This window comes from Lampetra fluviatilis, chromosome 1 (genome assembly GCF_964198595.1).
Source record: "Lampetra fluviatilis chromosome 1, kcLamFluv1.1, whole genome shotgun sequence".
NCBI classification, from domain to species: Eukaryota; Metazoa; Chordata; class Hyperoartia; order Petromyzontiformes; family Petromyzontidae; genus Lampetra; species Lampetra fluviatilis.
Window position 1 is genome coordinate 1,500,360 of NC_136275.1, and position 27,519 is coordinate 1,527,878.

The 27,519-nt window shown below is 53.3% G+C and overlaps 1 protein-coding gene across 2 annotated transcripts; it reads left to right on the plus strand.

Annotated features, from left to right (window-relative positions):
• The first annotated feature begins 5,448 nt into the window (after positions 1-5,448).
• On the plus strand, positions 5,449-23,126 carry LOC144948951 (uncharacterized). Of its 2 annotated transcripts, none has more exons than XM_078878826.1 (6): positions 5,449-5,501; positions 7,581-7,703; positions 9,736-9,983; positions 10,301-17,840; positions 20,362-20,465; positions 21,542-23,126. In XM_078878826.1, the coding sequence occupies exons 3-5, from the start codon at positions 9,882-9,884 to the stop codon at positions 20,445-20,447; spliced, it is 7,728 nt and encodes a 2,575-aa protein (XP_078734952.1). In that variant the 5' UTR covers positions 5,449-5,501; positions 7,581-7,703; positions 9,736-9,881; the 3' UTR covers positions 20,448-20,465; positions 21,542-23,126. The 2 variants fall into 2 exon arrangements, with proteins under 2 accessions (XP_078734952.1, XP_078734879.1); XM_078878753.1 differs by lacking the exon at positions 5,449-5,501 and adding an exon at positions 7,259-7,360.
• The last annotated feature ends 4,393 nt before the right edge of the window (positions 23,127-27,519 follow it).

A 27,519-nucleotide genomic window follows, 5' to 3' on the forward strand; every position in this document is an offset into this window, starting at 1 on the left:
TAATTTTTGTAATTTCAAATATATACCTTACAATTGTCGAATTAATGAAAAAAAAAAACCTGGAAAGCATTTATATTTATTTCACCGTTGTGTTTCATTGTTTTAGTTTTATATGACGCCGCTATTTATGATGATGATGATGACGACGACGACGCGGGTCTGTGCGTGTGCCCAGGTGGGCTCTAGCTGTAGCCGTGATCGACTCCTGTGACCGTGTTTGTGTGCGTGAAGCGAAAACACAGTGCAATGGCTCGGAGCGCGAGCGCTCGCTCGTCTCGAGCACGCCGCCTCGTCCCGCGCGCGGACGGGCAGCGAGCGGGCAGAGGGACACGCGTGTCCTCGCCAGGTTCGTGTTAGCCTGGAGGCTGTCGTGACCAGCGGCCTCGGCTGGGGATATTCTTGTCAATAAAAAAAAATGTGAAAACACAACCACTCGTTTACCACTCGTGTAGCTGCAGATGCCAGGTCGCGTCTTCGTTTACCGTTTTACCGGAACGAAACCATCGATGAGGCCTGCCTGCGCGGACAATCATCAATACGCAGCTGCGCATAGCATAACTCGTGCGGTATAGCTGCTCAGATGTACACATAGCATAACAGTTTAGCTGTTCGCATGTGCACAGAATAGCAGTATAGCTGCTTGTACACAGGATCACGTAGCAGAGTTGTTATGCTCACGCGATGGCTTCATCACAAAGACGACAGCTGACTCTCCCACACTTTCACAAACGGGGGAAGACGGCAAACCCCCCCTCCCACTCATCTCACGTTGACCACAGTGATGAAGTATGGTCAAACCATCATAGCCGACATTTTTCATCCATCACTGAATTGACAAAGGGACTGTGCAGTTGTATTTATTTGGGGGGGGGGGGGGTAGAATCGATTGTTTCAATTGTTGATTAGGGCCCTCGCCATTACAATGTGGAACTTCCAACCACTTAAATTTCGATTTAAAGCTTTCGTGACTGCAGGGATTCATCTTCTTGGTTCTTTCGGTAAAGTCACGTAGAAGGGAAGTAATAAAATAATAAAAATAAAACATAATAAAATAATATAATAAAATGATATAATTACTTTATTATGTTCTATTTTTATTATTGTATTACTTCCCTTCTACGTGACTTTACCGAAAGAACCAAGAAGATGATTTCAACTGCTTGTGATTCAGAACCCACGAACTGGTGGTGGCATTCGAGTCCCCGTTTGGAACACGGGTGACGTCCGTAGCCACAGTCGCAGCAGCAGTGGCCAAAGCGTGTCACGATGCAGCGCCGAGTGTAACCCGGGTCTAATTACTGCAAGCTGTGAAAGTTGATCGTGAACTGCGACGGTGTCATCGGAATGCCGCTTTGCGCTTCACTGCTCGCGCCGCACGCAACGATCAAGGGGGGGGGGGGGGGGGATGGGGGGGGGGTCGGCGAGTGTCTGGCACACGACGTTCTGTGCGCGATGTTGGAATTAGTGATGCGCCGTGCAATGCGTGAGGTTGCAATCACGGAGAGCGGAGAACGTGTCAGAGGTGCGACTCCTTTTTTGATTCGTGACAATCTTTCTGCTGGAGTTGCCGCTTATCCACAACCGCGAGGATAGCGCGGCGTCTCGTGTGAATTCCAGATTTGAAGCTTTCGTGACTGCAAGGATTCATACTCTTAGGTTTTTTTCGGTAAAGTCGCGTAGGTACAAAAATAATAATAATCAGACTAATAAAAATAATAGAAATAAAATAATAAATTACGACGCTTCGGAGGCAACACAAGTCTACGTCATCAGGTGGGACCGTCACAGCTAAATTTACTGTATTTCGTGTGAATGTTCACAGATCCCGCACCTCCGATTCGCACGGTTGGCTACGTACGGGTTCCAACGAAGGTGAACGGACGTGCGTGCCACGTGGGCGGTGGACGATTTCACCGTTAAAAGTCCTCTTCAAGGAGAATGGAATCGTGGCTCGCGTAGTCAAGTGCGCCTCCCTTCCACGATGTGGGCACCGCACGGCGATTGAGTGCGAACTGAATAGTAACGTTTACGGAAGAGTAACGCTCACAGAATAATACTGGTAGGAAACTCTGGTTACACCAGCCCACAGGGGATTATTGTGTCCGTCCGTCCGTCGTGGAGGGAGGGGCTGGGTGGGGAGGGAGGGGTGGGGCTGGGTGGGGAGGGGCTGGTCACCCCGTGGTGCCCTTATAAAACTCAACGTTTAACCTACTCACGCCGGCTTGTGCCCGCCCTCACAGTCGGGCATATTTGCGGAATACACCACGCCGCCATTGACCCTGGCCATTGACCGAGCAACCTAACGTTCCTACCAGCTCCCTCCGCATGAATGTGTTAATGTTCACAGAATAGTAACTCTCACAGAATTATAACGTTTACGGAATAGTAACGCTCACATAATAGTAACGTTCACAGAATATTCACGCTCAGCACCGCCTGCACTTGGTCGGCCCAATTTGAACCGAGCGTTGGCGACATCCACAACAGCACGTGCGTAGTCCACGTCCCGCGCAAACGTGCGTGCAGTATGTTCTCGCCGGACTTCTTTCGCACCGTACGCAGCCAACTCCGCTGTAATCGGGAGGTGCGGGAAACACCCCTCCCCAACCACCCCAGCGCCGGCAATTCGCGACAAGCGTCACCGACACCCACCGAGATGCCCCCCCCATGGTGGCTACCGAGCGGCGTGATCACCTCCTTAACCGTCACCTTGACACGCGGCGGGTGAAGAAGACGGCTCAACAACAACAACAACCACAACTCCAGAGCAGCGCTCTTCTCCATGGGCAAGGCTCGCGGGCCACTGGCGGTCACCTGGTTTGTCTTTCAGTGCTGCCCCATGACAATACACAACATGGAAAAGACCCCCCCCCCCCACCCATCATCATCATCGTGCTGCTGTCAAACCCCCCCAATGCAGTGCCGGATTATCCTAGTAGCAAAAGTAGCTACATGTGTAGTAGCTACTACATATGTAGCTACTACATATGCAGCTACTACATATGCAGCTACTACATATGCAGCTACTACATATGTAGCTACTACATATGGAGCTACGGGCCCCGCACTTTCAAGAGCCCCGCGCTAAATGCTTTCAAGCTATCAATTCCGATTCAGTGATTCAGCATCTTGCTCTATTACTATAGTACTGTACTGCCTTCAACCGTTATGAACGACTGGGTGTTTAAGGTTAGCGATTTGTCGTATTATCTGGCTGTATAGAAAATGAAAAAATTACAATGACTTAACTGTGCAAGTTAAAAATGTGTGTTTTAATATCTCTGTGTGTTTTTTTTATTTAGTGCCCCATTATAACATTTGCTACAGGCCCCGCACTCGCTTAATCCGGCACTGCCCCAATGGTTTCAAATTTGTGTCGCGACCTCGCACCGCGATGACGTGATGTCGGCGAAAGTGGCTTCTTCACCTTTGAAAGTGAGTAAAGAACAACACCGCTCGATAAGTGCATTGCGGCAAAGCTTTCACTGTGGGCTGCGCTGCTCGACGCTCTGGCTACATCTGCAGGCCGAGCGTGGAAGTGGTGATGTCCACGCGACGCGGCTTATTCCCGTCGAGTGTCGATCGATGCGAAAATGTGATCACCGGTCTCTCCAAACAAGCGGTTGCCCTCAAGGCAATACGAGCGCAAGATGAGCGTATTGCCTCGGTTTGTAATGAACACGTTTTGTCAATGAATCAACGGCTGGTTGATTATTTAAATGCATCAGATTTATATTAAAAGATAAAATGACAAATCGGTCTCTTTTAGTCTGGCCCCGTGGTGTTGCGGCAAAGCTCTCAAATCACAAACGGAATGCCATGAGTTCAAATCCCAGACAGGGGTCGACTCGAGCCGTCAGCCTTGTAACATACTGTCCCACTTTGTGATTAGTCAATATCACACCTCCACTTAAGAGAATGGCTCCCGACACGGGAAGGCCAAAGATCTTCCAGGCTGCCTTGCGCTCACTTCAGTTTGAATCGTTGCTCGGTGAAGTTTTATCCAAGAATTCACAAAATAGGGAACACACGCAGGTCACGAGCACCATTGTGACCGTGAGGGCATCTGGGATTGGACAGAAACACGTCCTTAGAAGTCGAGAATAATGATGGGGCGTTCCAGAGGACGTCCTCAAAAGAGATTGGTGCCATGCGATCAGCTCGCGTGCAGGTGCCGGATGAATCGCCGCCGTGGTGAGATGTTAACTCCCTCGCCTGCTATGCAAATAGGTCGTCGGTTCGATCCAGACCCTGCTGTATATTTGGAGTTTGCGATGTCTCTCTCTCGTCTCCCCTCCACGTTTAGAATCGACATCACGCGTTCAGAGTATTTGGCTGCTATAAATGTCCACGCGATGCTGAGCCACTTCGTTGAGCTATCATTTGTGGCCAGGTCGCTTCTGAAAGACAGTTAGATAGTTCAGTGGGACTTACCTGGTAAAATAAAAAATAGTTTAGTTGATATCGTAGGATCGTGAGAGATGGCGACGCCTGTGTGCAAAGGCCTTCATGCAGCAGTGGATTGATCACGGTTGATGGCGTTTGCTAAAGGACCGGTGTTATACCATCTGTGTATGAATAGTATCATAGTACATTCATACCTTTCAAAATCATGAATTATAACATGGACGCATACCTGTCAACCCACCACACAGAGACCCATAGACTCACCACACAGAGACCCTCAGACTCACCGCACAGAGACCCACGGACTTACCACACAGAGACCCACAGATTCACCGCACAGAGACCCACAGACTCACCACACAGAGAACCACAGGCTCACCACACAAAAACCCAGACTCACCACACAGAGACCCACAGACTCACCACACAGAGACCCAGACTCACCACACAGAGACCCACAGACTCACCACACAAAGACCCAGACTCACCACACGGAGACTCACAGACTCACCACACAGAGACCCAGACTCACCGCACAGAGACCCACAGACTCACCACACAAAGACCCAGACTCACCACACAGAGACCCACAGACTCACCACACAGAGACCCACAGACTCACCCATATCTGTCAATCCACACGGTTCAGATTTCAGGTCCATCCGGCGTACAGCCGTTTCAATACTGACATTGTAGGATGAACGTTGCGATTTATAAGGGCACGGGGTGACCAACAAGGTCTGAATTGGTCTGTAATAAGGTAGGGCACTGATAATGGCTTGCCGTATCATGTTCAGGCGGTTGCAGTACGTACTGTGGTAACCTAGTAAAACCCTCCACTCCCCCCTGTTGCAAGATGCTGTGTACTGCTCGTACAGCCCAAAGGGAATTTCGCCATGTCGCTCTCCAGCCAGACGCTGGAACATCGCGTTCCCCATAATAGAACATCGATACAGTATATATATCACGTACATATTTTACTCGACTGGGCCACTCTGCCGTGCTTGCTCTGCGCCCGCAGACACACATTTAAAAAAAAAATGTTCCCACCGCTGTCTTCCCTGCAAGCGTGTTGACGCCGTGAAATATTACATGTAATCAATTGCGAACGAATTAACGAGACCTGTGATGCGCCGACTCAATTCATTATTAACGATTGTTATTTGATATGCGCGCGTGTTTCTGGCGTGCCGCGTGGTTGGTGTTCGATGGCGCTGGGTGCGCGCCCCGCGGTGCGGTGTTGATATTCGTCGTGAAGTCGCTGGGGATTGAGCTAATGGCACGCGTTGTTGAGTAACGACGTCTTTTGAATGCGTTACTGGACCACTGCGAATCCCACACGTAAGGGCACAGGCGAACTCACAACGCCTCCAATTAGCCACGGTTGGCTTACGTACGGTGCGAAGAAACTTCAACGTACATACAAAGACTCCCCCCCCCCCAGTATAGCCTGACTGTTGGGACAAGTGCTGTTAGCGAGCACGGCACACGATGGGTGGGTGACCAACACCACGCCTGGGCCGCCTTTGTCTCCCTCGTGGCGATATTTGCTACACGCCGAACCAGGTACAGCACTCATTTGAGGCCGAGTCAACCTAGGGGAGGCCCAGAACCGGTTCAGATAATCGCTGCTGGTGTTGGCCGTGAGCGGCAATCGAACGGGGGTCGCCGGGTTCGTAGCGCAGCGCGAACTAATCGCTTGCACTACCGCTGCCCACGCTCATCCATACACAACACACTCAACAAACGTGGTCATGCAGATGAGGCTCGCCCCGTGGTTGTGGATGACCCTCATCACGGGGTGGAACATTGCGTGATGCGTCCGTGCCGTGGTGGCCCTGCCGAGCCACAGTGAAATGCCCGTTTGGTGTGGCTGTGATCACTCGGCTGGCGGAGGCGGCCGGATGGAAACCCTGAGCCAGAGCCGCTGAGATTCCGTGCAGCGGGAGACGCATTGCTCATGGGGATAGTTCCCGGGGGGAGGAGAAATCGTATTCGACCCTGTACATCGATTCTAGACCTCAGCTGGTTCTGCAGTAATGCGGGTGCATTGTCTCAGTCTGGTCACCGACCAACTGCATTCAGTTTGGTTCTTAATTCGCTATGCCGGCACTGAATATGTACAGCAGGGCAATTGAGATGCACCACCTAGCGTAGGCAAGAGGCAATTTGAAGGGGGCCACGGAAACAGCCGTGTTGTTTAAATTCCAGAGGTCGTTCTCGAAGACTGTATCACAGGGTATTGTGGCATCGCTCTGCGAGAGGTATGGGCGTGGAATGACGCCGATAGCACGAACATCGGAATACCGTACATGTGCGAAAACACAAATCAACTACGTCTAAGACACTCTGGCATCTGGTCGTGTATCGCGCAGTGATAAGACGATGGCTGCTGATCCAGCAGTGGATTGAGCATGGCTGCTGCCGCTGTTGCTGCTGCTGCTGCTGATGATGATGAAGCAATAAGAAGCGTACGACGTGGGCACACACGTCGCGTTCAAAGACGCAGCACAACATAACGGGGCATGGTGCGTCACGGAGGCCATGATGATGATGAAGAAGAAAAATTCAGAAACTTAGCGGCAGGACCGACAGCAGGACACGTGCCACCCCCCCTCGCCCGAGGCTGCCAATATTCAGCGACACGACAGCGTCGTTTTGAGTCACGGTGCAATAAGCCGGGCCTGTCATCTCCGCAATTATTGACGGACAAAACAAACAAACAGACAGAAGTGGCTGATGAATAAACATCGGGGGGGGGCAGTGTTGGCGTGACGCGCTCCGGAGTGTCTGCCCCAGGATTGGACGCCGCGGATGCCCGCAAGCCGCGTGGGGGGGAGGAGAGGGGGGGGGCAGCTCCTCCTCGCCTCTCCACAAATGGTGCGGAGCTCGGGAGGGGAGCTCACTGACAGAAGCCCACCGCCACCCGCCCCCCCCTTCCGCAATCAGAGAGGTCAGAAAGAGAGAGAGGGGGGCGCGCGTGTTGCAAGCTCCTGACGAGCGCGCACCATTGCACGGTCGGCGCGACACGCGTGTCGAGAAACATCGGCGACTCGCCGTCGTCGTCGTCGTCTTCGTCGTCGTCTTCGTCGCCGTCGTCGTCTCCGGCATCGTCACCATCACTCGCTGGCGAGTGACGCGAGACGCGACGCGGTTTTTTTTTTTCCGCGCAGCTCGGCTCGGCTCGGGAGGACAAAGGAGGCTCGAAGCGCGTCGCAGCCAAGCTGCCATCCTCTCCTGCACACGCTCCACCCCGAGGGAACCATCGGAGCAAGAAGGACGAATACAGAAAACCAGTAAGCTGCACCGGGCGGGCGCATCGTACACAACCAGCGGTAGCAGCAGCAGCAGCAGCGGCAGCGGTGACAGCAGCAGCAGCAGCGGCATCTGCTGTCCCTGCACAAGAGGGGGATGGAGTAACATCCCTCGCGCGTGGACCCAGCTCCTCGTCTTTGCCTTTAGCGATGTCACAGTGGGGTGGGGGAAGGAGGGCTCGGGAGGGATTGATCGATGAGATTGATTTGACCCCAGACGAGTGATCGCATTCGCGTCAGTCACGCACGAGGAAGAAGAGGGAGGGAGGGAGGAGGGAGTCAGTCGTTGCGTTTTGGCGCAGTGAGGTCCGGTCCGGTGCTGACCGATTTCGCTTCTAAACGTTTCCAATGTTGCGATCCCTCGGTCGCGTTACAGGGGCAGCTCTTTTTCGGACGCGGGTATTTTTGGAGGCCGCTCAAGTGTTCGCCGCCGCCGCTGCCGCTGTTTCTGTTGGCGCATCAGCGCGTGCCGGGGCTGCGGCTTGATTAATGTGCCCGTGTGGGTGGACAGATGGAAGCCAAGGCAGCGCTCACTTACAAGTTCGGGTTGAGGTCTGGTAACCGGAGCCGTTCCTTCGCGCCGCTCTACTTAAAACCGAACAAGGCAATGCCGCGCGCGAGCGCTCATCGCGCGTGTCTACGATGCGGCGATGCGTCGCGAGTGTGCGCGACAACGATCTTGCAAACATCCGCACGCGGCCCTCGGTCCGTGTCGGCGCAAGAGACGCAATTCAGAAAGCCGCGCCGCAGAACGATGCAGCAGCGAGATGCCGCACAGCGCCCTCATTGCGGGTTCATGAATTTCTAAGGGTATCAATGTCATACCGGTCATACGTGGATGGCACGAGATTGGTCCTTCGGTAAACGTCATCATCAGCCGTGATCATTCCACTGCTGGACGAAGGCCTCCGCCGGGCGTTGGCCATCTCTCGGCGTTCCTGCGATGCGATAAAGCCACGCAGCACGTGCACGCGACTCGTCTCGTGCAGGGGGCACGACTCTCGGACGCACTCCGTTCCGTGGCTGTCAATCCGTCATTAGTCTCGACCATCGGGGCGTCATCCAGCCCTTCCAGCCGTCACGTGCCTTGTCCAAGTCCACATGCCTTTTCTGAACAGTTTGAACGATGATCGTTGTGATGGCATGTACAATAATTATTTATCACAGTATTCGTAATTTCTACTACTACTACTCTGTATGGCGTTGCTGTAAAGAACGCGGCTGGACGGAGGGCACGAGGCGTTGGTGCTGTTGGCGATGGTCACGCCAAAATAGATTTGGGCCGCTCGTCCCGCAAGCGTTCCCTGCTGGGCTGTGTCGCGCCAACTTGCTATTTGGGAGATTTTATATATAAACACACACACACTTGTCTGGAAGCCAATTGAGTACGATGACGGGAGGTAATAACAATGGAAAGAATAAGAGTCTTAAAATATCGAGGTGAAAATCAGCGGTTGGCTTTACTCGTGACGAGTACCCAATGCTAAGGGTGTTTCCTATGACCCAATCACCCTGAATGTGCCAGATCTTGTCAGATCGTGGAAGTTCAGCAGGATTTCAGCCTGGTTAGCACCAGATGTGGTTTCGGCTTGGGCTGCGAGGTGACCGGGAGATGGCAGTTACAGTCACTGATTGTGCGGCAAATTATTCTCGAATACGCCTGCGCAGATTGTTGAATGTTAACACGCCTTCATATGCGTGGGATTTCCCAGGGCACTCTGGTTTCAGCCCACGTGCCAAACACTCGTTATTTACCCAGCAGGAGCCTTTGCCTCGAGGCTTTCTTTCAGGAGGATCCTGCGTTGGAGATGATGGGCTGTTTTCATGAATGAGTATTTGCCATGTGGAAGGAAATCTGAGAACCTTGAGAAAAACCCAGGTTAACGCTCTCGTATACACGGAAGACATTTTAGTGAGCTACTGCGCACCAACCAACCACGCCACTGCTTGCCCTTTCTCACAAACTAATTGCATTTCCAGTCTTTGTCCGCTTTTAAATTTATGGTATTCACAGCGCCGCAAATAGCCAGACCGCGAGGTCAGCTGCTGCAGCGGCGCTCCACTCTGCCTGCCGCCGCCGCCGCTGCTGCCCCCTCGCTAACGAGGCCGCCGAGACCGCGTGACCCGGAGAAGCTCCCTCCCGCGAGAGGAATACACGCCATGGAACGTGGCCTGGAGCAGGAGGTGGTGGTGGTGGGCGGCGGCGGCCGGACGGACGCCAGCGAGCGCTGCGAGCACGAGGAGGACGCGGCGACGCGCAGAGTGAGCACGGCGCGATAATGATTCACTCAGCCCAAGCCTCGACAGCTCCATCCGCAAACACAGCTGCGACTGTGAGCTTATGCGTCACGCCGCGGCGTTAGCGGTATCCCGAGCCGAGGCCTACGGGGACATCGAACCCACGATGTAACACATTCACAGCTCTAAGACGTTGCGTTTGCACAAGCAGATGTTGCTGAAACGGTAAAGTGCATTGGACGCAGCGAGGTCTATGGCAGATTTTTTTTTTAATTTAAAGCGTAAGCTTCGTACGAAAGCTCGTCATAACACACGGTGGTGTCACTTGCGAATTTCAACAGTTGAACGAAGACGCCGCAAGTTCCGAGCGACCAGAGGCAGCTGAGCGGCGCGAGCAGGCGGCTGCTGGGCAGGAAGACGTCGAGAAGACGCCGGCGACGGAGGGGAGGCACGACGACTCGGAGACGTTTCCACCGCGTGGAGACACTGAGCAAGGTTCCCAGCTTCGGCAGGCTGACACAACTCGGCACGCAGAGGAGGCCGAGGCAACTGAGGATTCGCATCCACAGGAAACTCGAGGGCCGGAACCAGATCACACACGAGGAGGCATGGAGATCCAGCGAAACGGACAACTCGCCTCAAGTGGCGAGAATGACCGAGCTCCTGCACCGCAGCTCACAGAGGCTCCCGATGAGGCCCAAGGGGCTCAGTGCAGCACAGTCAGTTTACCGGCGATCTCAGATCAACAAGATCATACTGACGAGTCAAAGGATTCCAAACCAGCAGAAGCATCAGATGAAGCTCTTGAGAGTTTTCCGGCGATCTCAGATCAACAAGATCAAGCTGACAAGTCAGAGGATTCCAAACCAGCAGAAGCATCAGATGAAGCTCTTGAGCATCAGGGTGAGACACAAGACAGTAAAGAATTAGACGACGCTTGCGTTGAGAAGGCAGATGCCGCTCGTGACGAATCAAAGACAGGAGATTTAACGGATTCGCTGAAAGACACAGGAGGCACAGAACCAGCTGATAGTTTAGAAATACACATTCCGCAAATGGACGAAGCTGAGACACAAGAAAGCAAGGTCTTAGACGATGCTGACGTTGTGAAGGCCGGATACACTCGACATAAATCAGAGACGGAGAGCTCAGAGGGCAGTCTGAAGAATGTGAAAGATACTGTTCCAGCAACTGAGTCAGACATCCACCATCCGCAAGCGGGTGAAGAAAGAGAAGGGCAAGCCGAACCTAAGGACTCAAGTGTGGAGCAAGGATTTGAGGATCTCGAGCAGGAATTGAAGAATTTGCAATCAGACGAAGAGGCGATTCGAGTGCATGAGCATGAATTTGAGGACTTGGAGCAAGCAGAGGCACTGGAAAAAGTGGCGAATGCAGAACAAAAAGAAGATGACGATAACACACCAGCAATACTCGCAGCACTGGAGCCAGCTGCTGAAGAGGAGCAACCCGAAATACTCTTGCCAGCTGACACTTTACGTCCAGATAAAGAGCAGGCATTTGAGGACCTTGAGCAAGAAATAGTATCTCTGCGATCCCGTGAAGAAAATGACCCGGTGGAGATTTCAGAAGATTTAACGACCTCCGAGTGTGAGCAGGGCGTAAAACGTGCAATGGAATTGGAGGAGCGTGGACCGTTCCCAGCAACCGAACAGGAGGAGTTTGATGATGTGCGGGCAGCTGTGAATGTTGAGACAGCAGAGGAGCAGAAGGGTGCAGACATCGAGCATGGACCTGAAGAGAGACAGCTAACAGGAGAAGACATGGGTGATGTGCAGCCGAAGAACAACGTGAATGAAATCGAAACTGCGGACTCGGTCGCGGTAGATACTGAACATCGAGAAGAAACCAATGCCGCAGAGGAATCAGGAGATGTAGAACAACCACGAAAGAGTTTATGCCCAGCAGTTCGAACCTCTACCGAATTGGAATATGGTGACGCTGGGATTGCCGTGTATGTCACCGAGGCAGATGATGAGAAAGAGGAAGACGCAATGGAGGAACTCGTACCGGTGGCACACTCACTAGAAGAAGAATTGCATCAAGGTGCGGATCAAGACTATGCGCAAGAGAAATCAAAGATCGCAGAACCCGATGGCGTGCCCGGAGACACCGCTGACCGAGAGTCAGTCGGCACGGTCGAAGATGTCGGAACAGTGACGCATTCCGAAGAAGTGAATCCAATTGAAATCCACAAATTGAACACGTGCCTGGATGCAGTCGACGATAAAGAACGAGGAGTGGAAACGAACGAAGCGATGGATGTAGAGCCACTCATGGGAACGCATGTTCACGAGCGAGAGCAGGTGACAGAAAATACAGGACCTGAAAAGCTTGTGCCATCACAAAGTACAGCAACAGAGCTGAGCCCGAATGAAGAGCCGCAGGATCAACACATGCAGAGGAGTGAACATGTTGGAATAGACAACCCACGGGAGGAGCAGCAGCAACAACTTATGACGTCTGAAATATCCGAAGCTCTGGCTCCAACCGAAAAACTGGAGTCTGCAGATCTATCGGTTAAAACCGGGGTAACTGAAGATGCTAGTAGCTTAAAGGACGTCAACATGAATCAACAGTATGAACCAAATAATCTTGAAAACACACAAAGCAATGATAATTTTGACATGCAGTTAGCACATGAGGATCTGGATCAGTTAAACACGATTGAATCAGAGGGCACAGGCGAAGCAGAAAACCAGCCCCAGGCATTGGTGCCACAAGCTACCAATGATTTAGACAAAACATTACCTCAAAGCCTAGACCCGTCTGAAGAGACACTGATTGGCTCAGTCGAGAGTCTTGAACCAACCGAAATATTAGACCAATACTTGCAGCAATTTGAGGAGAGCAACCTCGTGTGGAATTTAGAAATGGACAGCAATCTGGGGCGAGCTGAGAGTACGAAGCGACTGAATAAACTTGACGATTCGAATAGCGCAGAGAAGACCGATAATTTGCGGCACACTCAGAGAAACGATCCCCCTAGACAAAGAGAGATGCTCGTAAATGTCGAACCAGATGCCAACGAATGTGGAATGCACGCGATCACAGAAGTAGAAGAAGCAATGCAACTTGACGTTCTGGAACAAGATGCTAAGCTAGAAGTGGCAGAAAATGAGAATAAATCCTCACAGCATGACAACTCGACGTACCAGGCTCGCGACGAGCAACCAGCTGACACGACGTCAGAGGATTCTCAACAAGCTGAACGTAACAAGTGGCCGAAGGAGCTAGACCAGCCTTCGCCGTTCGATCACAAAGGGTACACGGAAGGACCTCGTGAGGAAAGTGAACAGGCTGAGCACCTGCAGTCTGTGATGCCAACTACAAGCGAGCAGGAGGCGGTGGAGGAGGAGCCTACTGGGGTCTCAGAGATGTCTCGAGGGTTTGGACAAGACCAGCGCCTGCAACGAGGAGACCACGATGGTGCACCGGCGGTGATGCACCAGCAGCAGCAGCAGCATTTAAGGTCAATCACAGACGATGATCTGGAGAAGCTCCAGTCTCCTGCGAATGCAGATGTTGAGCACGAGAAGGGCCAAGCTGAAGACCTGAAACAGGAAGACATCCAGCAAAGGGTAGGGCCCCAGAATCCAGTCACGGATGAGCGGTCGGAAACATCGCAGCCCTCTGAGATCATTGAAATGGCCGAGAAGCTGGAGAAGGAAGAGCGCCTGAGAGGAGAAGACGAGGGCGAGGAGAACACATGTAAGCCAGACGACCCGCCAGAGATGCCAGCGTCGACTGAGACCACCAAAATAGAAGATGACATCGCCGAGGCTAAACAATTGGAGCGAGACAAGAGCCAGGAGCGGGAGGACATGGAGCGCCTTCAGTCCCTGGCACCAACTGCGGACGACGAAGCACAAGTGGCGCAGTCCACAGAGATAACCCAAGCGGAGGTGTCACGCGCTGACGAGACTGTTTCAGGTTCGGCTGAAGCGGTCGATAAGGATCAGAGCGCACGACCGGTAGATAGCCAGGAACAAGCGGAGCCTTTAGAGTTGGAGACGTCGCGGCCGACGCAGATCACCGAGATAGCCAATGAGCTTGATGAGTGTGCGAACCTGCAAAATAAAGACGACGAGATGAAGGAGGAGGTGACACAAGTCGAGTTTTTAAAAGCCACCGGGGACGAACAACCAGAAACTGTGCAGGCCACGGAGATGAGGGACACGGCGAGAGGCGCCGGGAGGGAAGAAGCCATAAGCCAGGGGGGTAACGAGGGAGAAACGGACATCAAACGGTCTGCTGAGATAACAGAGGTGGAGGTGCCACATGGGACAGCGATAAGAGAAACGGACGGGAAGATGGATGAAGCGCAAGGGCCGGGGCAGGAAGGTCACCACGATAGGGTAGATCACGCACAGCCCCAATCGTCAAGTGCGTATACAGATGGCCAATCGGAGATGTCGCGCTCCACGGATGTTTCAGAGACGGTAACAAAAGCTGAGAAAGTTGAACACTCGGAAGAAGTAGCTGTTCAGGAAAGAGCAGATGCTGAGCGCGGTCAGCCGGAATATCCCGCGGCTGAGGAGACAGAGAAGACATCGCAGTGTGACGAGATTACAGAAGGGGAGATGGCAAAGTCTGCTGACGCCCTTGAGAAAGATCAACGCTGTCAAACAGAGGACAGCCGGGAACAACCTCTGCACATGACCACAGTAGGCCGCTTGCCACCAGAGGAACCAGAGTCTACAGAGAGCATGGAGACAGTGAAGGGGAATGATGATGCTGACGACCAGGATGCAACACAGGTGGCATTTAAGCCACCTCTGGAGTTGGTTATAGATGAACCCACAGAGATGCCACAGTTGACCGAGGTTATATTGACCAACGAAGACACGAATCCTAAACAGGATGAACCAGGAGAGGGCACGGCGTCTCCTTCTCTGGGGCACGAGTGTGCTGTGCAGGGGGATGTGAGAAGCACGGATCAGCCCTTTGAAACCTCGTCAGGTCATCAGCCGGAACGAAAAGATCCAGAAGTTACTGGGAAAAATATCAAGGATACTTTGCAGTCATTGATTCACTGCAACGTGGTGGAATCGTCTCATGGCATGATCCTGGAACCCAGCGAGAAAGGAAACATGCACATATCCAAATACAAGCTCATGAACCCAGACTCGCAGCCAGAGATTCAAAATGAGAAGACCATACATGGCGACATTGGAAGTATCCTCAACGAGCTGCTCACCCACAGGGAGCCCCAGAGGCAGGAGGTCGCAATTGAGAAGGAGGAGAGGGGCAACCTGAAGGAGATTCTGGACAAGTTGATGACGCAGTCAGGCACGTGTGAGGATGACAGAGAAGGCGACCGAGATGACGGAACAGCGAGGGAATATCCCGACACTGACGCATCTGGGATTCAGAACGGAATCCTTATACAGGAGTGTCTCCAGGGCAGCGTCAAGATGACGGTCTACTCACTGCAAAACCAAGATGACAACGGCAGTGGCCAGAAAGAAGAAGTCATAGCCGGCAATGTTAAAGGGGCAAAGGAGAGCCTCTTGGCCTCTGCAGAGAAGCCAACGCCGAGAAAGCTCGAGCTGGATTACATCCGCAAGGGCAACGTGCGCTTCTACACAACGTGCATCAACAGCGGTGCCCTGGGCTACCTGCAGCTCCTGCAGGACCAGGGGGAGCAGCTTGAAGCGGCTGCATCCTGTGACGCGAGCCGTGCCTGTCCCGTGCTCGCAGACACAGAAGAGAGGGTGGACGTGAAGGCGATACGCAAGTCGTTTGAGGCAGCCTTAAAAGAGTCTGGAAATGAAAATGCCATCAAGGTTCCCGTTTGGCCACAGTACTGCGCTTCCAATATCAAGTCGGGGACGGTGAGTGAAAAAGCGCCCGGCGAAGCGGTGAATGCCACGCCCCGACGTCCGGAGACACCTGCAAGTGCTGACGGATGTGCTGCGAGCCAGGAGGCAGAGGGTCAGAGTGCAGCTCAAGCGAACACAAGCGAGGCTCTGCTTGAAAGACAGAGCACGCACACCCCAGAGCCGGGCCCTCTCACAGAGAGTCGGGTCCAATGCGAAGAAGTCGCGAAGGTGAACGTGAAAGACGCGCGCAGGAGTTTTGAAGAAGCCAAACAGCTGGTGAGAGAAGTACAACGGGAGGAAGTGATCAGGGGCAACGTGGAAGCCGCGAAGCAAAGTTTGATGGAATCGTTCAGCCGTGGGAAGGAGGTCGTGCGCCAGGTCGACATCGCAGAAGATCTGCAGACCCTTCAGCGGAATGCGCCACTGGTCCAGCACGCCGCCTCCGTATACCACGATGGCCACCTGCTGGTCGAGGTGACCAACGATAACAACAATCGGACCTCTGGCGAGGAGGGCTCCAATGCGACGGAAGGAACCCCCCCTGATTTGAAGGCCAGTGATACACCGGAAAATGAAGAAATTGACGCAAACGCGCATCGAGAAACCCAGGATCCAACGCCTCGGCACACCGAGTGTCGTGGCGAAGTCCACAAAGACGCCCACAACACGGGAGGGAAGTTACAGGAGCGCAAGGCTCCTCAAGAAAGCGCAGAAACCAGTGGACAGTCATCTACGGAGAATACAAAGTCGCGTGCGTTTACTTGCGCGAACGAAAACACAACGGGGCCGCGAGATGAGAGTGAGAAGGGCCTCCCGAAGCAGGCTGCAGGGGAGCCGCGTTTTCAAATTCCTCCACCGGAGCCGGCGGCCCAGGCTAAGCACGCGAACCTTCACGAGGAGCTTCCCCTGCCCGCTCCTCCATTCGAATGCGAGCTCGAGGGTTCACTGCCACCTCCGCCGCCCGAAGTCCTCGCCGCGGTCGTTGCAGAAGATCTGCCACTGCCACCCCCGCCACCTCCGGACACGCTCAAGGACGACTCCAGGCCGCCGTCGTACCCCTCGTCTCCGACGCACGCGAGCCAGCATGGCCAGGAACCAATGGGCGTCCGCAAGCTGCCCTTTCGAGTGAGGACGTTGGACATGCCAGGTCCACCGATATCTTCGTACGCCCCCATTCCGTTTAGGAAAAAGGCTGCGGACGCTCAGCCGTCGCAAGACAAAGCTCAGCGCGACGCGTCCGTGCCCAGGCAAAATGACGATGCCGACGTGGCCAATGCCTCTCCGAACAAGTTGAAGCAACATTTGAAAAACCAGGAGTCATCGGCTGCTGTCACATTGCGGGACATAAACGCCATCAACAAATACCTGGAATCAAACGTAGATAATTTTCACATTACGTCTGGCCCAATAGTGCGTCCGGTCGTATTCAAACCCGACAAATCCAATCCGCTCGAGACGTCCGTGATCAGCCCGCAACGCACGAGCCCCCAGAAGAAGCCAAAACCGGTCGCCAAGAGAGCATTCAAGACCCCGCTGATGATCGCCGAGGAAAACTTCAAGCGACAGCAAGCCGAGAAACAGAAAGACAAGATTGCCGGCTTGGCGACGAGCACGCAGTGGAGGGACGCGCACAAAGGCCAAGACGATGACGCCGACCGCACTTTGTCAAACGAGGCCGCGTACCCGCACGACAACCCACTGTGTGACGAGAGGACGAGTTCTGCCCACACGGGCGCCCTGATCGCCACTGAGGGCGCAGCGCAGTGCGTTATTTTCACCAACAAAGCGCTCACGAATAATCAGCAGCTCAATCAAAATCCGCAGCGTCCCACAGAGGCGGCAGCGACAACCCCGTGGCATTTGGAGGCAGGGATGCAGCCCATGTCGACGCAGGCGCACGTGGAGCAGCGGTCTGCCTGCGTCGTTCGGCGCACGGCGACGGAAGAATGCACTCAACAGCAGAGCAGCGAGTTCAGTCGCCTGCGGTGCGAGTCGAGCGTTCGAGGATGCAAGGGCGCTGCTGGTGCGGAGCCACAAGGTGAGTGTCTCGCGGCGAGGAGAGACGACCACGCTGGCGCGCGCGGTCATTGTGACAAGCGCCAGCTGCGGGCGTGCGATTCGAAGGATTCGGTTGCGCAGCGCGTCGCGACGGCGCCAAAGCCGCCGGCGATTCGCGAGGACGCACGCACCGCTGGGGCACGCGGCGCGGGCACCACGCAGCCGGCGCTTGCCGCTCGCGGCGAGGACAGCCGCGGAGAGTCGGCTGGCGAGATGAACTCCTCAGCAAAAGCGAACGTGGCACGAGGGGCTAGGGAAGGGTGTCGGCAACAGACGTCGTGGCGGTCGCCGACCTTCATTGAGATTAGATCCGTTGCGAGAAAACCGAGGGAAATTGTCAGAAAGGTCCCACCTCTTCCTCGCACATTATTGGTTTCGTTGCCCCTGCTGGGAGATTTCTCCCGCAGGACGCGCGCACAGTCGCCTCGTCCGCCGCCACGACCGCCGCACGACACGCACGACCCACGCTCTTCGCCAACCGCGTGTCGAGCGGGGGGAGGAGGAGGAGGAGGCACCGCACCGAGCCTGGGTGATGAGCGCCAAAGCAGCTCATCTCGCATGGCCTGCAGCCCGCCCGTGGGTCCCGTCGCCGCTAAACGATCTGCGGCGGTCTCGGCGCCGCTAACGCTCAGGAGACAGCTCAATATTCACTCCACGATCTCCACAGCCAGTGCCAGGACAGTGGACGCAAAGAGAATGAACAAAGAGCAGTCGCTGCCAATTCTGTTGAAGCTTAGGAACGGCAAGGACGACAATATAGCGGAAAAGAGAGCGGTGTGGAGGGGCAAAGACGCGATGGGCGTTCAAGGGAGTCCGACACCCAAGAGAAATGTTTCAAAGCAAGTCTGGATCACTTCCTGCGATCCATATAAAGAGAATGTCCCGACTAACAACGCGTCTTTAACGAGCAGCATGGATGAGGATCTCGTCCTCCTGGAGCAGAGCCTGCGAGAGACAGAGCAGCTGCTGCAAAGCATGCGTGAGAGTTCCCAACAGAAGGCGTCCCTAGCCACCGGGGCCCAACAGCGCAAGGCTTCCTCGGCGCCAGGTCTGTGCCGCTGGGATGGGGGCAGCCCCTCGCCGCATTCGGCGAGCAGGTTCGCGTGAGACGCACAGCTGAGCAGCATGCGCGTCATTTGGCTGGGAATGAGCTCCGAGCTTCACGCCTTTCGGAAACGTCCTCGGCTGGCTGCAGTGAGCACGAAGCACGCAAGACCCCCCCCCCGCCTGCTCTTTGCAGTTGATGCGCACGCTGTGGCTTTTGCTGCGACGCACCTGCAATTGCTCTATCGTGGGCTTGCTGCAGTGTCCCGTAATGGCAGAGCAGCGGTGTGGCCGGATGCTTTCCATCTGTTCGCTGCACTTTGTGTGTCATCGGTGAGCGACAGACGACGGCATTTTAAAAGCAATCTGCGGCTGCTTTTACACACGTTGTGTGGGTATGACGTGAATTAACACATGCTTTAGTGGAAGCAATAATTGTGATGAGTATTAATTTCAAATCCATGCTTAAGTTCTTTCGAAAATCCATTACTGTTGGGGAAACAAATTTGCGGGCAGCTTCTACAACATACGAGGGAGTTATTTCATCAGCGGAGCTACGCCGATGAAAATTATGTTTACTAAGTAATTCAGCGCCGCTGTGGGAAATCAAAAGACTGACTTCACTCTAACAGTTTTACATCGCCGCACGATGTCAACTTTCAAACGTAACCCCTGACAAACATTTACAAACATTCACAGTTTGTCAGGATTCCGTTTTCAGACGCAGACAATAACCTTCACGGTCCGAGACAGCAGCAGCAGCAGCAGAAGCAGCTGTTTTAAAAATACATGCTAAAAATAAACAACATTCCCATCTATTTTTCATAACTCAGCACCACGAAAGCCCTCCATCCACTGTGCTTCTCTGCCACCCTCCCAACTCCCCTGCCACAAAACTAATCCCACCGCTGTGGCCTGCCTACAGTTGTTAAAATAATACCCTTTGGAATGACTTAAGTGCAGAAGACTTGGGCCGGACAGCAGAAGGCAACTTTGGAGGACATTTCCCCCCCGAGTTTCGTATGGAAATAAATGGAAATTATGGGAAGTAAATGTTCACTTCGGTTGTTTAATGCAACCTGCCCCGAGTTCTTCTTGGCAGACAATTTCCCAGATGGGTCAGCGGTAGAGCGAGCGGCTCGCAATCAGAAGGTCGCCAGTTCAAATTCTTGTTTGGGGGTTGAATCAGCACATCATACCTCCCAGGGTCGATACAATACGTACCACTGGGTGGAGGAATTAACAGTGGTTATCCGACAAATTAAACTCGCCCCCCACCCCGCTTTGGGAATATGAAAAATCCACCACTATCCCTGGAGAGCTGTAAACAGAGAGCTGATCACCACCTCAATGCTCATTTGAGCAGCAGGAGATCATTTTGACTGCACTTGACAGTTTGCCAATGTCTTCCTAACGTTGAATTCCATGCGTCGCTGATGTGGGTGGGGTGGGAGCAGGATCGTGTTCGAGCCACGGGGCGACCCTGGGCGGCCAGGGGAGGGAGGGCGACTCGGCCGGACCGGGTCCCGCAAGCTTCCCATAGCGGCGTCACTGCAGGAAGGTGAGTCACCCTCCATGACCCCTCCGTGTGCTGCTCGTGGTAGGGGGGCGTCCATAAATGACGTCACGCACCTAGGGGGGGGGGGGGGTCAGACATTTGTGACGATGTGTGACCAGGGGGTGGGGGGGGGGTTGAGAAATGTGACGTCACATAAAAATGCGCAACTTTTAATAAATATAAACAATTAATTAAATATACTTTTTAATAAATGTGTTCTCCTACAACATCAGAGTGCAGCGCCACATTAAATACGCACTACAACGACATGTGTTTTTTTTTTTTGGGGGTGGGGGGCAGAGCTTTGTGACGTCATTTTTTAGGGCGGATCTGACTTTTTGACGTCGTGTGACGATGTGGCGGGGGGGTCGAAAATCGTCCAAAATCGCGTGACGTCATTTATGGACGGACCCCAAGGCGACGCGTCACACACACACACACCACGTGCAGCGGTGCACAACACGTGATATTCCTCACTTGTAAACCCGCGTGCTGCAGAGTGCGGAATCAACGACAGGCTCGAACGCTCGCGACGCGAGTCGTACCTGAAAGCCCGCTCGGTAATCGGTGGCGGCTCGTGACATGTCCACCAGATGGGGCTGTTGTGAGTGACCTCTGAAAAGACGGTGTTCTCATTAAGAAAAACCTCGTCGTGTTTTTGGCCTTCCCGCGAAAGTGATTAAACCGTATTTTCTACCAACGGTAGGCATTTATAAACAATACGAAACAAAACAACAAAGCACTCAAATGCTGTTCCCATGACCCTCAAGTCCTCACTACGCAACCCCTTTGACACTGCCAAAAGCCGTAACCTGCTCTATGTATTTGCACAGCGCACAGTAAACGGAACATGCCAATGTTACGGGACAAACCTTACTAATTGGCTGTGTCGGGTGGTGGCGGGTTTAACGACACATTTACATATTTCCGCGATCTAAACCAAAAAAAACATGTATTATGGATGATATTGGTCGAGAAAGCCTACGCGTTAAACTGACCATCTCTTACATATGTCGCGGCTAAATGTCGCTATGCACAGATCTCCAGCTGACACGCACCCAACTTCGTTTCGATTTCAGGATGAAGGCGGTGGTGGCTGAGGCGAGCCTGGACACACACCTGACTGCAAGGGAAGCCTCCTCCTCCTCCTCCTCCCTCGAGAGTCTGGACATCAAATCGTCCAGCTGACACAAGACGCATCACATTCACAACTGCTCCACATCACATTCTAGGACGCAGCAAATTGCGCTGATCTAGCAAACAACCAAACGCTGATCAGAACCTTCCACGGACCTGTCGACAATGCATTCGGCCGTACGCCACATTCTCCGTCGCCATAATACTTGAAATATTGTTACCAAGGGGATTATACCGTACGTCCGTGTACAACACAAGCATGTACTGGGACTACATTTAGAATTTTCATGCGTCCTGAGAAGCAGGTAGGTCACGTGGGTGAGCTGGGCAGGTGTAGCAGAGACTATTAGAGTGCGAAAGCAATGGCAGCTTAAGTTTCTCATTTTTTTAAATTTGAGTTTACCTTACGTAAGGGCATAGTGGTGTCCGGCAACTGCGCTCTGAACCCGGGGGGCCTCGAGTTCAACCCCCTTACCCCCGTCACCGCGGACACGAGCAGCGAGTGCCAATGTGACATGTCCGTCCGGGTGTCCTCCCTCCCCTCCCTCCGAATCACCGACCTACGCCGACCAACGCGGTTAGGCTTGTGGTCAAACAACCTCATCGATGTGACACCGCGTGCGGCGGAGGAGGAGGCCTTCGCGAGGGCGGCGGCGGATCGACGACGAGTCGACGAGTTGCCGCTTCGTTGATTCTTTTTTTTTTCGCAGGGAAACACGCGGGAGCCGCGTGCCCCCTTTGTGACGCGCAAAAGCCACGTGACCGATGGGGCATCCGGTGCGCGTGTGAAGAGAGATATCGTAGAACCCGTGCCATACGTCGTAGAACCCTTGTGCCATCGCGATTCATTGCTGACAATGTCAGTGTGGTGTAGGAAATCATCGATGATGATGATGATGAAGCTAATACAAAATACTCGATTGCCTTGATGGTAGTAACACGGGAGGTAGTGATGCGTGGCTGATGGGGAAGCAGGGCAGTGATTCTGCCACTCCAGTGACCGGCAGTGCGGCGGCGTGACGCCCACGCAGCCAGGACGTTGAAGTCCATGGGCCAAACCAGTATCCAGCACCAACACAGCTGACATTTAGTGATACTAATTTATCTATGTATGTATGTTGAACTTCTTTCGCACCGCACCTAGCCAGCCGTGCCAATCGGAGGTGTGGGGGGGGGATGGGGGAAGGACAGCAATCTAAACACAAAAAGGAGTTCTGAAGACATGAGTTCGCAACTTCGATTTAAAAGTGCATCGCTCCTGTGGCTTCACAATAAGAGTGGATTACATGACAAGGCAAGGATACCACACGGGCTACTTTTAATCACGACGTAAAGAGCTTGCTGTCGGGTGGCATCAACAAGTAAAAAAAAAACGTTTGTGTCCCACGGGCTAAATGCCGCTTTGCTCATTTCGCCCGTGGGCCACGAATGTCGCGCGAACGGCAGCTTCGAGCTGGGATCTGTACCTCGACGCAGCGCTCGCTCGACATACCCCCAGGCAGGGCGATCCACTTGTAGACCCCCCCCCACAGAAGTCCTTTCGCGACCCAGTTGCTTCTCCACAGACGCAAGGGGAGGGAGGAGGGAGGGAGGGTGGCCCCCAAAAACGTTGCATAGGATTTTCGTCAGCGTGCATTGGGAGATTGGCGGGGAGGCTTTGGAGCCAACACGCGCTTTCTCCATAGTCTCCGATTTGTATTTCGAGCTGACCGTCTCTGAATGGATCGCCGTGTTTGATTAAGGGTGCGCTCTCACGATCTCGTTGCTTAAGATCCGCGTGTCCTGTCTGTTATTCCGCTAAGGAAAGTACATGGGGGTGGGGGGGGGGGGTAGGATTTTTATTTTAAAGGCATGGCGGTCGTGGCATGCAGCACGAATGACGACGATAGCTCTGATGAGTCGTCAGCACGCCGACGGACAATGCGGCCAATGTATCCCCGTGTCGTGGTATGGGGGCCATCCATTGAGTACGTACGCACGCGGGGAGGGGGATGGTTAACCCAAATGCGTACGCTAGCGTATAGGGGGTCTACTGACAATGTGCGTATGCATGGGAAACGTGGGGGGGGGGGTGAAGCCTCGCTAATAATTTGTCTACATTGGCCTTCAAATGAGCCACAGTTCAGTGTCTCCAGCTGTCAGGCAACAAGTCCTGCCGGGAGAAGTGGGACTGTGGGAGAGGTGTCACTTCGTGTGCCACCGTGCCCCTGACTGCAGCTATCACGCAGCTCGGCAACATCAGTGGCCAAGGTACGCAACTTAAGTCTTTAATGCAGCCGGCGGTGGCCTATTTGTTTGCTTAAACACGTTAATATTATTAATCCTTTATCGTTTCTGCGTGGATTAAATATCGGCCGTTCTATAGGATTCGGGGGGGGGGGGGTGCGTCAGGCGTACGTTCGCAGGTGGGGGGGGGGTAGAGAGTCCGCGTGCCTACAGGGAGGGGTTAAGTTCTGACAGATCGTCTGCGTAACCTACTCAATGGGTGGCACCTATGGCTGCTGTGTTCCGCTGCCAGAGGTGTTCGGCATGTTACCGAGTGCTCTTCGATGCGGTGTCCGACGTTTTTCTTCAGTTCCTGAAGAAGGCCTCCCTCCCCCCGCCCCGAGAAGCGAAATCGTCGGGGCGTCGCGCCGAATAGCGCGCGGTCGGACACCACCATCATCTCCACCATCATCACCACTACCACCGTCACCACCATCACCACCATCACCGTCACCACCGTCACCACGACCATCACCACCACCACCATCACCACCATCACCATCACCACCATCACCACCATCATCACCACCATCATCATCACCACCATCACCACCACCACCACCATCAGCACCACCACCACCACCATCAGCACCACCATCACCACCACCACCATCACCACCATCACCATCATCACCACCACCATCACCACCACCATCACCACCATCACCACCGTCACCACCACCATCACCACCACCATCACCACCACCACTATCACCACCACCATCACCACCATCACCACCATCACCACCACCATCACCACCATCACCACCACCATCACCACCATCACCACCACCATCACCACCATCACCACCATCACCACCATCACCACCATCGGGGGAAGCTACATTACACCATTCAGCACTGATCCCGTAGTTGCTTGTGCTACTAGGAACAAGCAGGCGATGTAGCTTGTTACTAAACTCGGTCGTTCAAGGCGGCGACCTCCACGAGGGCTCCAAGTCGATCGTGCGACGACGACCGCTACGATATGTCCATCGGGTCGCGAGTAGATTTGCAATATCTAACCGTTTGTATTTACGATTTTACAACAACAACAACAATATAAGGGATGGGGAGGGGGCTTATTTATATGTGATAACAATTACTTATCGTATTTAGTCAATTGCAGTTACTCTAAGTGGACTTTACGGTCCAAACACAACACGTGTCCCCAACGGGGGTCGCGTCGTCGTGGAACACGGCAGGTGAGTTTCGCTTCACACAACCATCGCTCCCTGCCCTGAGCGTTCATTCCGCTGCAGGCAGCATTGGCCGGGGAAGGCTGCGCTGGGACATTCGAGATTTAATTAATAATCTTAATAATCTTAATAATCTTAATAATAACAATAATAATAACGATTGTGCCGTGGGGCTGAATACCGCCCGTTGTGACGGGGGCATGCACCAGGTGTGTAGACTGCCGCAAACATTTAATGGAATGCCGGGAGCTAATAGATTGTGGGTTTTCCTATATTGTAGAGCTACAATTAACTCGTTTGTATAATTTATATGGTTTGGTGAACGTATTTTTTTTTTGTTCGGAATAATAAACGACAAAGTAGAGCTTCTGTTTAACACGAAGGCGTTGTAATGGTACTTTAGATTTTAACGTTAAAATACTTCGCTGCTGGAAATCTCAAGACTCGCAATCGCCTGCTCCGAGGAGGCCCAGCGAAGCAGATTGTGTCAGCTGACACACCCCACGTGCTTGCACAACTCGCAGTTTACTTGGATCCGAGATGATACGTGTTTCGAAATTACTTCAGCTACAGAACTTTGAGCATGTATTTTGTATCGCAGCTAGAATGATAAGCATTAAAACTTTGAAACTCAGTCCCCCGTACTGTGATCTTTTAACATGTTAAGCGTGTTTTCACCCCCCGATTAGCACGGTTGGCTACGTACGACGCGAAAGAAGTTCAACATCCGTACAAAGTCAAGTGCCTTCGGATTGCATCAATGTCCAGTGGGCAAACCTTGAGCTGAAATGTAGAAATCTCAACTCGTAACCAAGCCTCATATTCTCACAACCTCTTCATCTCTCCCCTTACATCTTCATCACCACGTGCTCCTGTTCACCCATTCTGGACCTCACAAGCACCATCTCCACGTGGTCCTCTGAGAACCCCCCGATAAATTCTTCGTGGAGTACCTGCTCAAGGATGGAGTTGTCATGAGGATGGAGTTGTGATGATGACGGCAGATCTGTCTCGGTGGAGTTGTGATGAGGGGTTAGGTTGTGACCGAGTGTGGAACAGTGACGAGGATATATCACGAATACCGCAGACAAAGATCCTCCGCATAGCCCTAACAGACTGTAGGGGCAAGTGCTGTTAGCGAGTAGCACCTATGAAGGCCGGAACGGCACACGAGGGGGTGGGTGGCCAGCACCACGCCCGGCCGCCTTTGTCTCCCCAGTGGTGATGTTTGCACATCGCAACAGGTACCCATTTAGGGCTGAGTTCACCTAGGAGAGGCCCAGGACCAGTTCAGATATAATCGTCACTGGTGTTGATCACGAGTGAGACTCGCACTCGGATCGCCTGGATTCGTAGCGCAGCGCGCTAATCGCTTCACTGCTTCCCCACCATATCACTACAAACACCACCGTATCACAACAAACAAGAGCACACATCTCCACCATGTCACTACAACACCACGCACGCGCCACACGGGAGGGGAGCCCAGCCTCAACAAAGCGTGGCTGCCCACAGGGGGAGTTGAGAGTAGCACTGTGAGTTGCTCTGCCTTGTGATAGGCACCACCAGTCCATCCGCGGTATTCACGAATACAACAAACATTGTTTAAACGTCAAACCGGTCCTTCAGGTTTGAGACATGCGGCGAAAAATGTGACAATGTTTGAAATAAACTGAGGAACGTAAGAAGGCTCAGGTCCATCTCAGAGCATATCCAGTAAGCACTACAAACCTGGCTTTTACTGGTAGGAACCCACTGGTTCCACCAACCCACAGGGGATTATTGTGTCCGTCCGTCCGTCGTGCAGGGAGGGGCTGGGTGGGGAGGGTGGGGCTGGGTGGGGGGTGGGAGGGGCTGGTCACCCCGTGGTGTCCTTATAAAACTCAACGTTTAACCTACTCACGCCGGCTTGTGCCCACCCTCACAGTTGGGCATATTTGCGGAATACACCACGCCGCCGTTGACCCTGGCCATTGACCGAGCAATCCTACCAGCTCCCTCCGCAGGAATGTGTTAACCCAGGTTCCGAGAGCACACCAGGAACTCCACGTGCAGTGAGCTGGAAAGTCCCAGCCCTGTATCCGGCTATGAGCGAGCCTAAATTCGAGGGAAAATGGAAGCTAGACGAATACTTCTAACAGAGTTAGCAGGGCTGTGCAGTGTTGGTATGAAAGGGTTCCCACCTGATATGGCAGTGGCGTCACCTTACATGTTCTCACTGAAGTGCTGAGAACTTCTGAAAATCGGTCACTCACCTAATGACCAATGTTTCCATGCATAGACACACATGCATGCGTCACACCACCGTGTTGGATATGAAGATACTTTTTAAGTGTGAATAATAAAGAGCAATTGACAACGATTGCCATCGCTGCCCCTTGCCTCTGAAAGTACCGTCTCATTACGGAAAACATACTGAATGTGAATCAACGAATGACGATTCCAGCCGTGTTCGA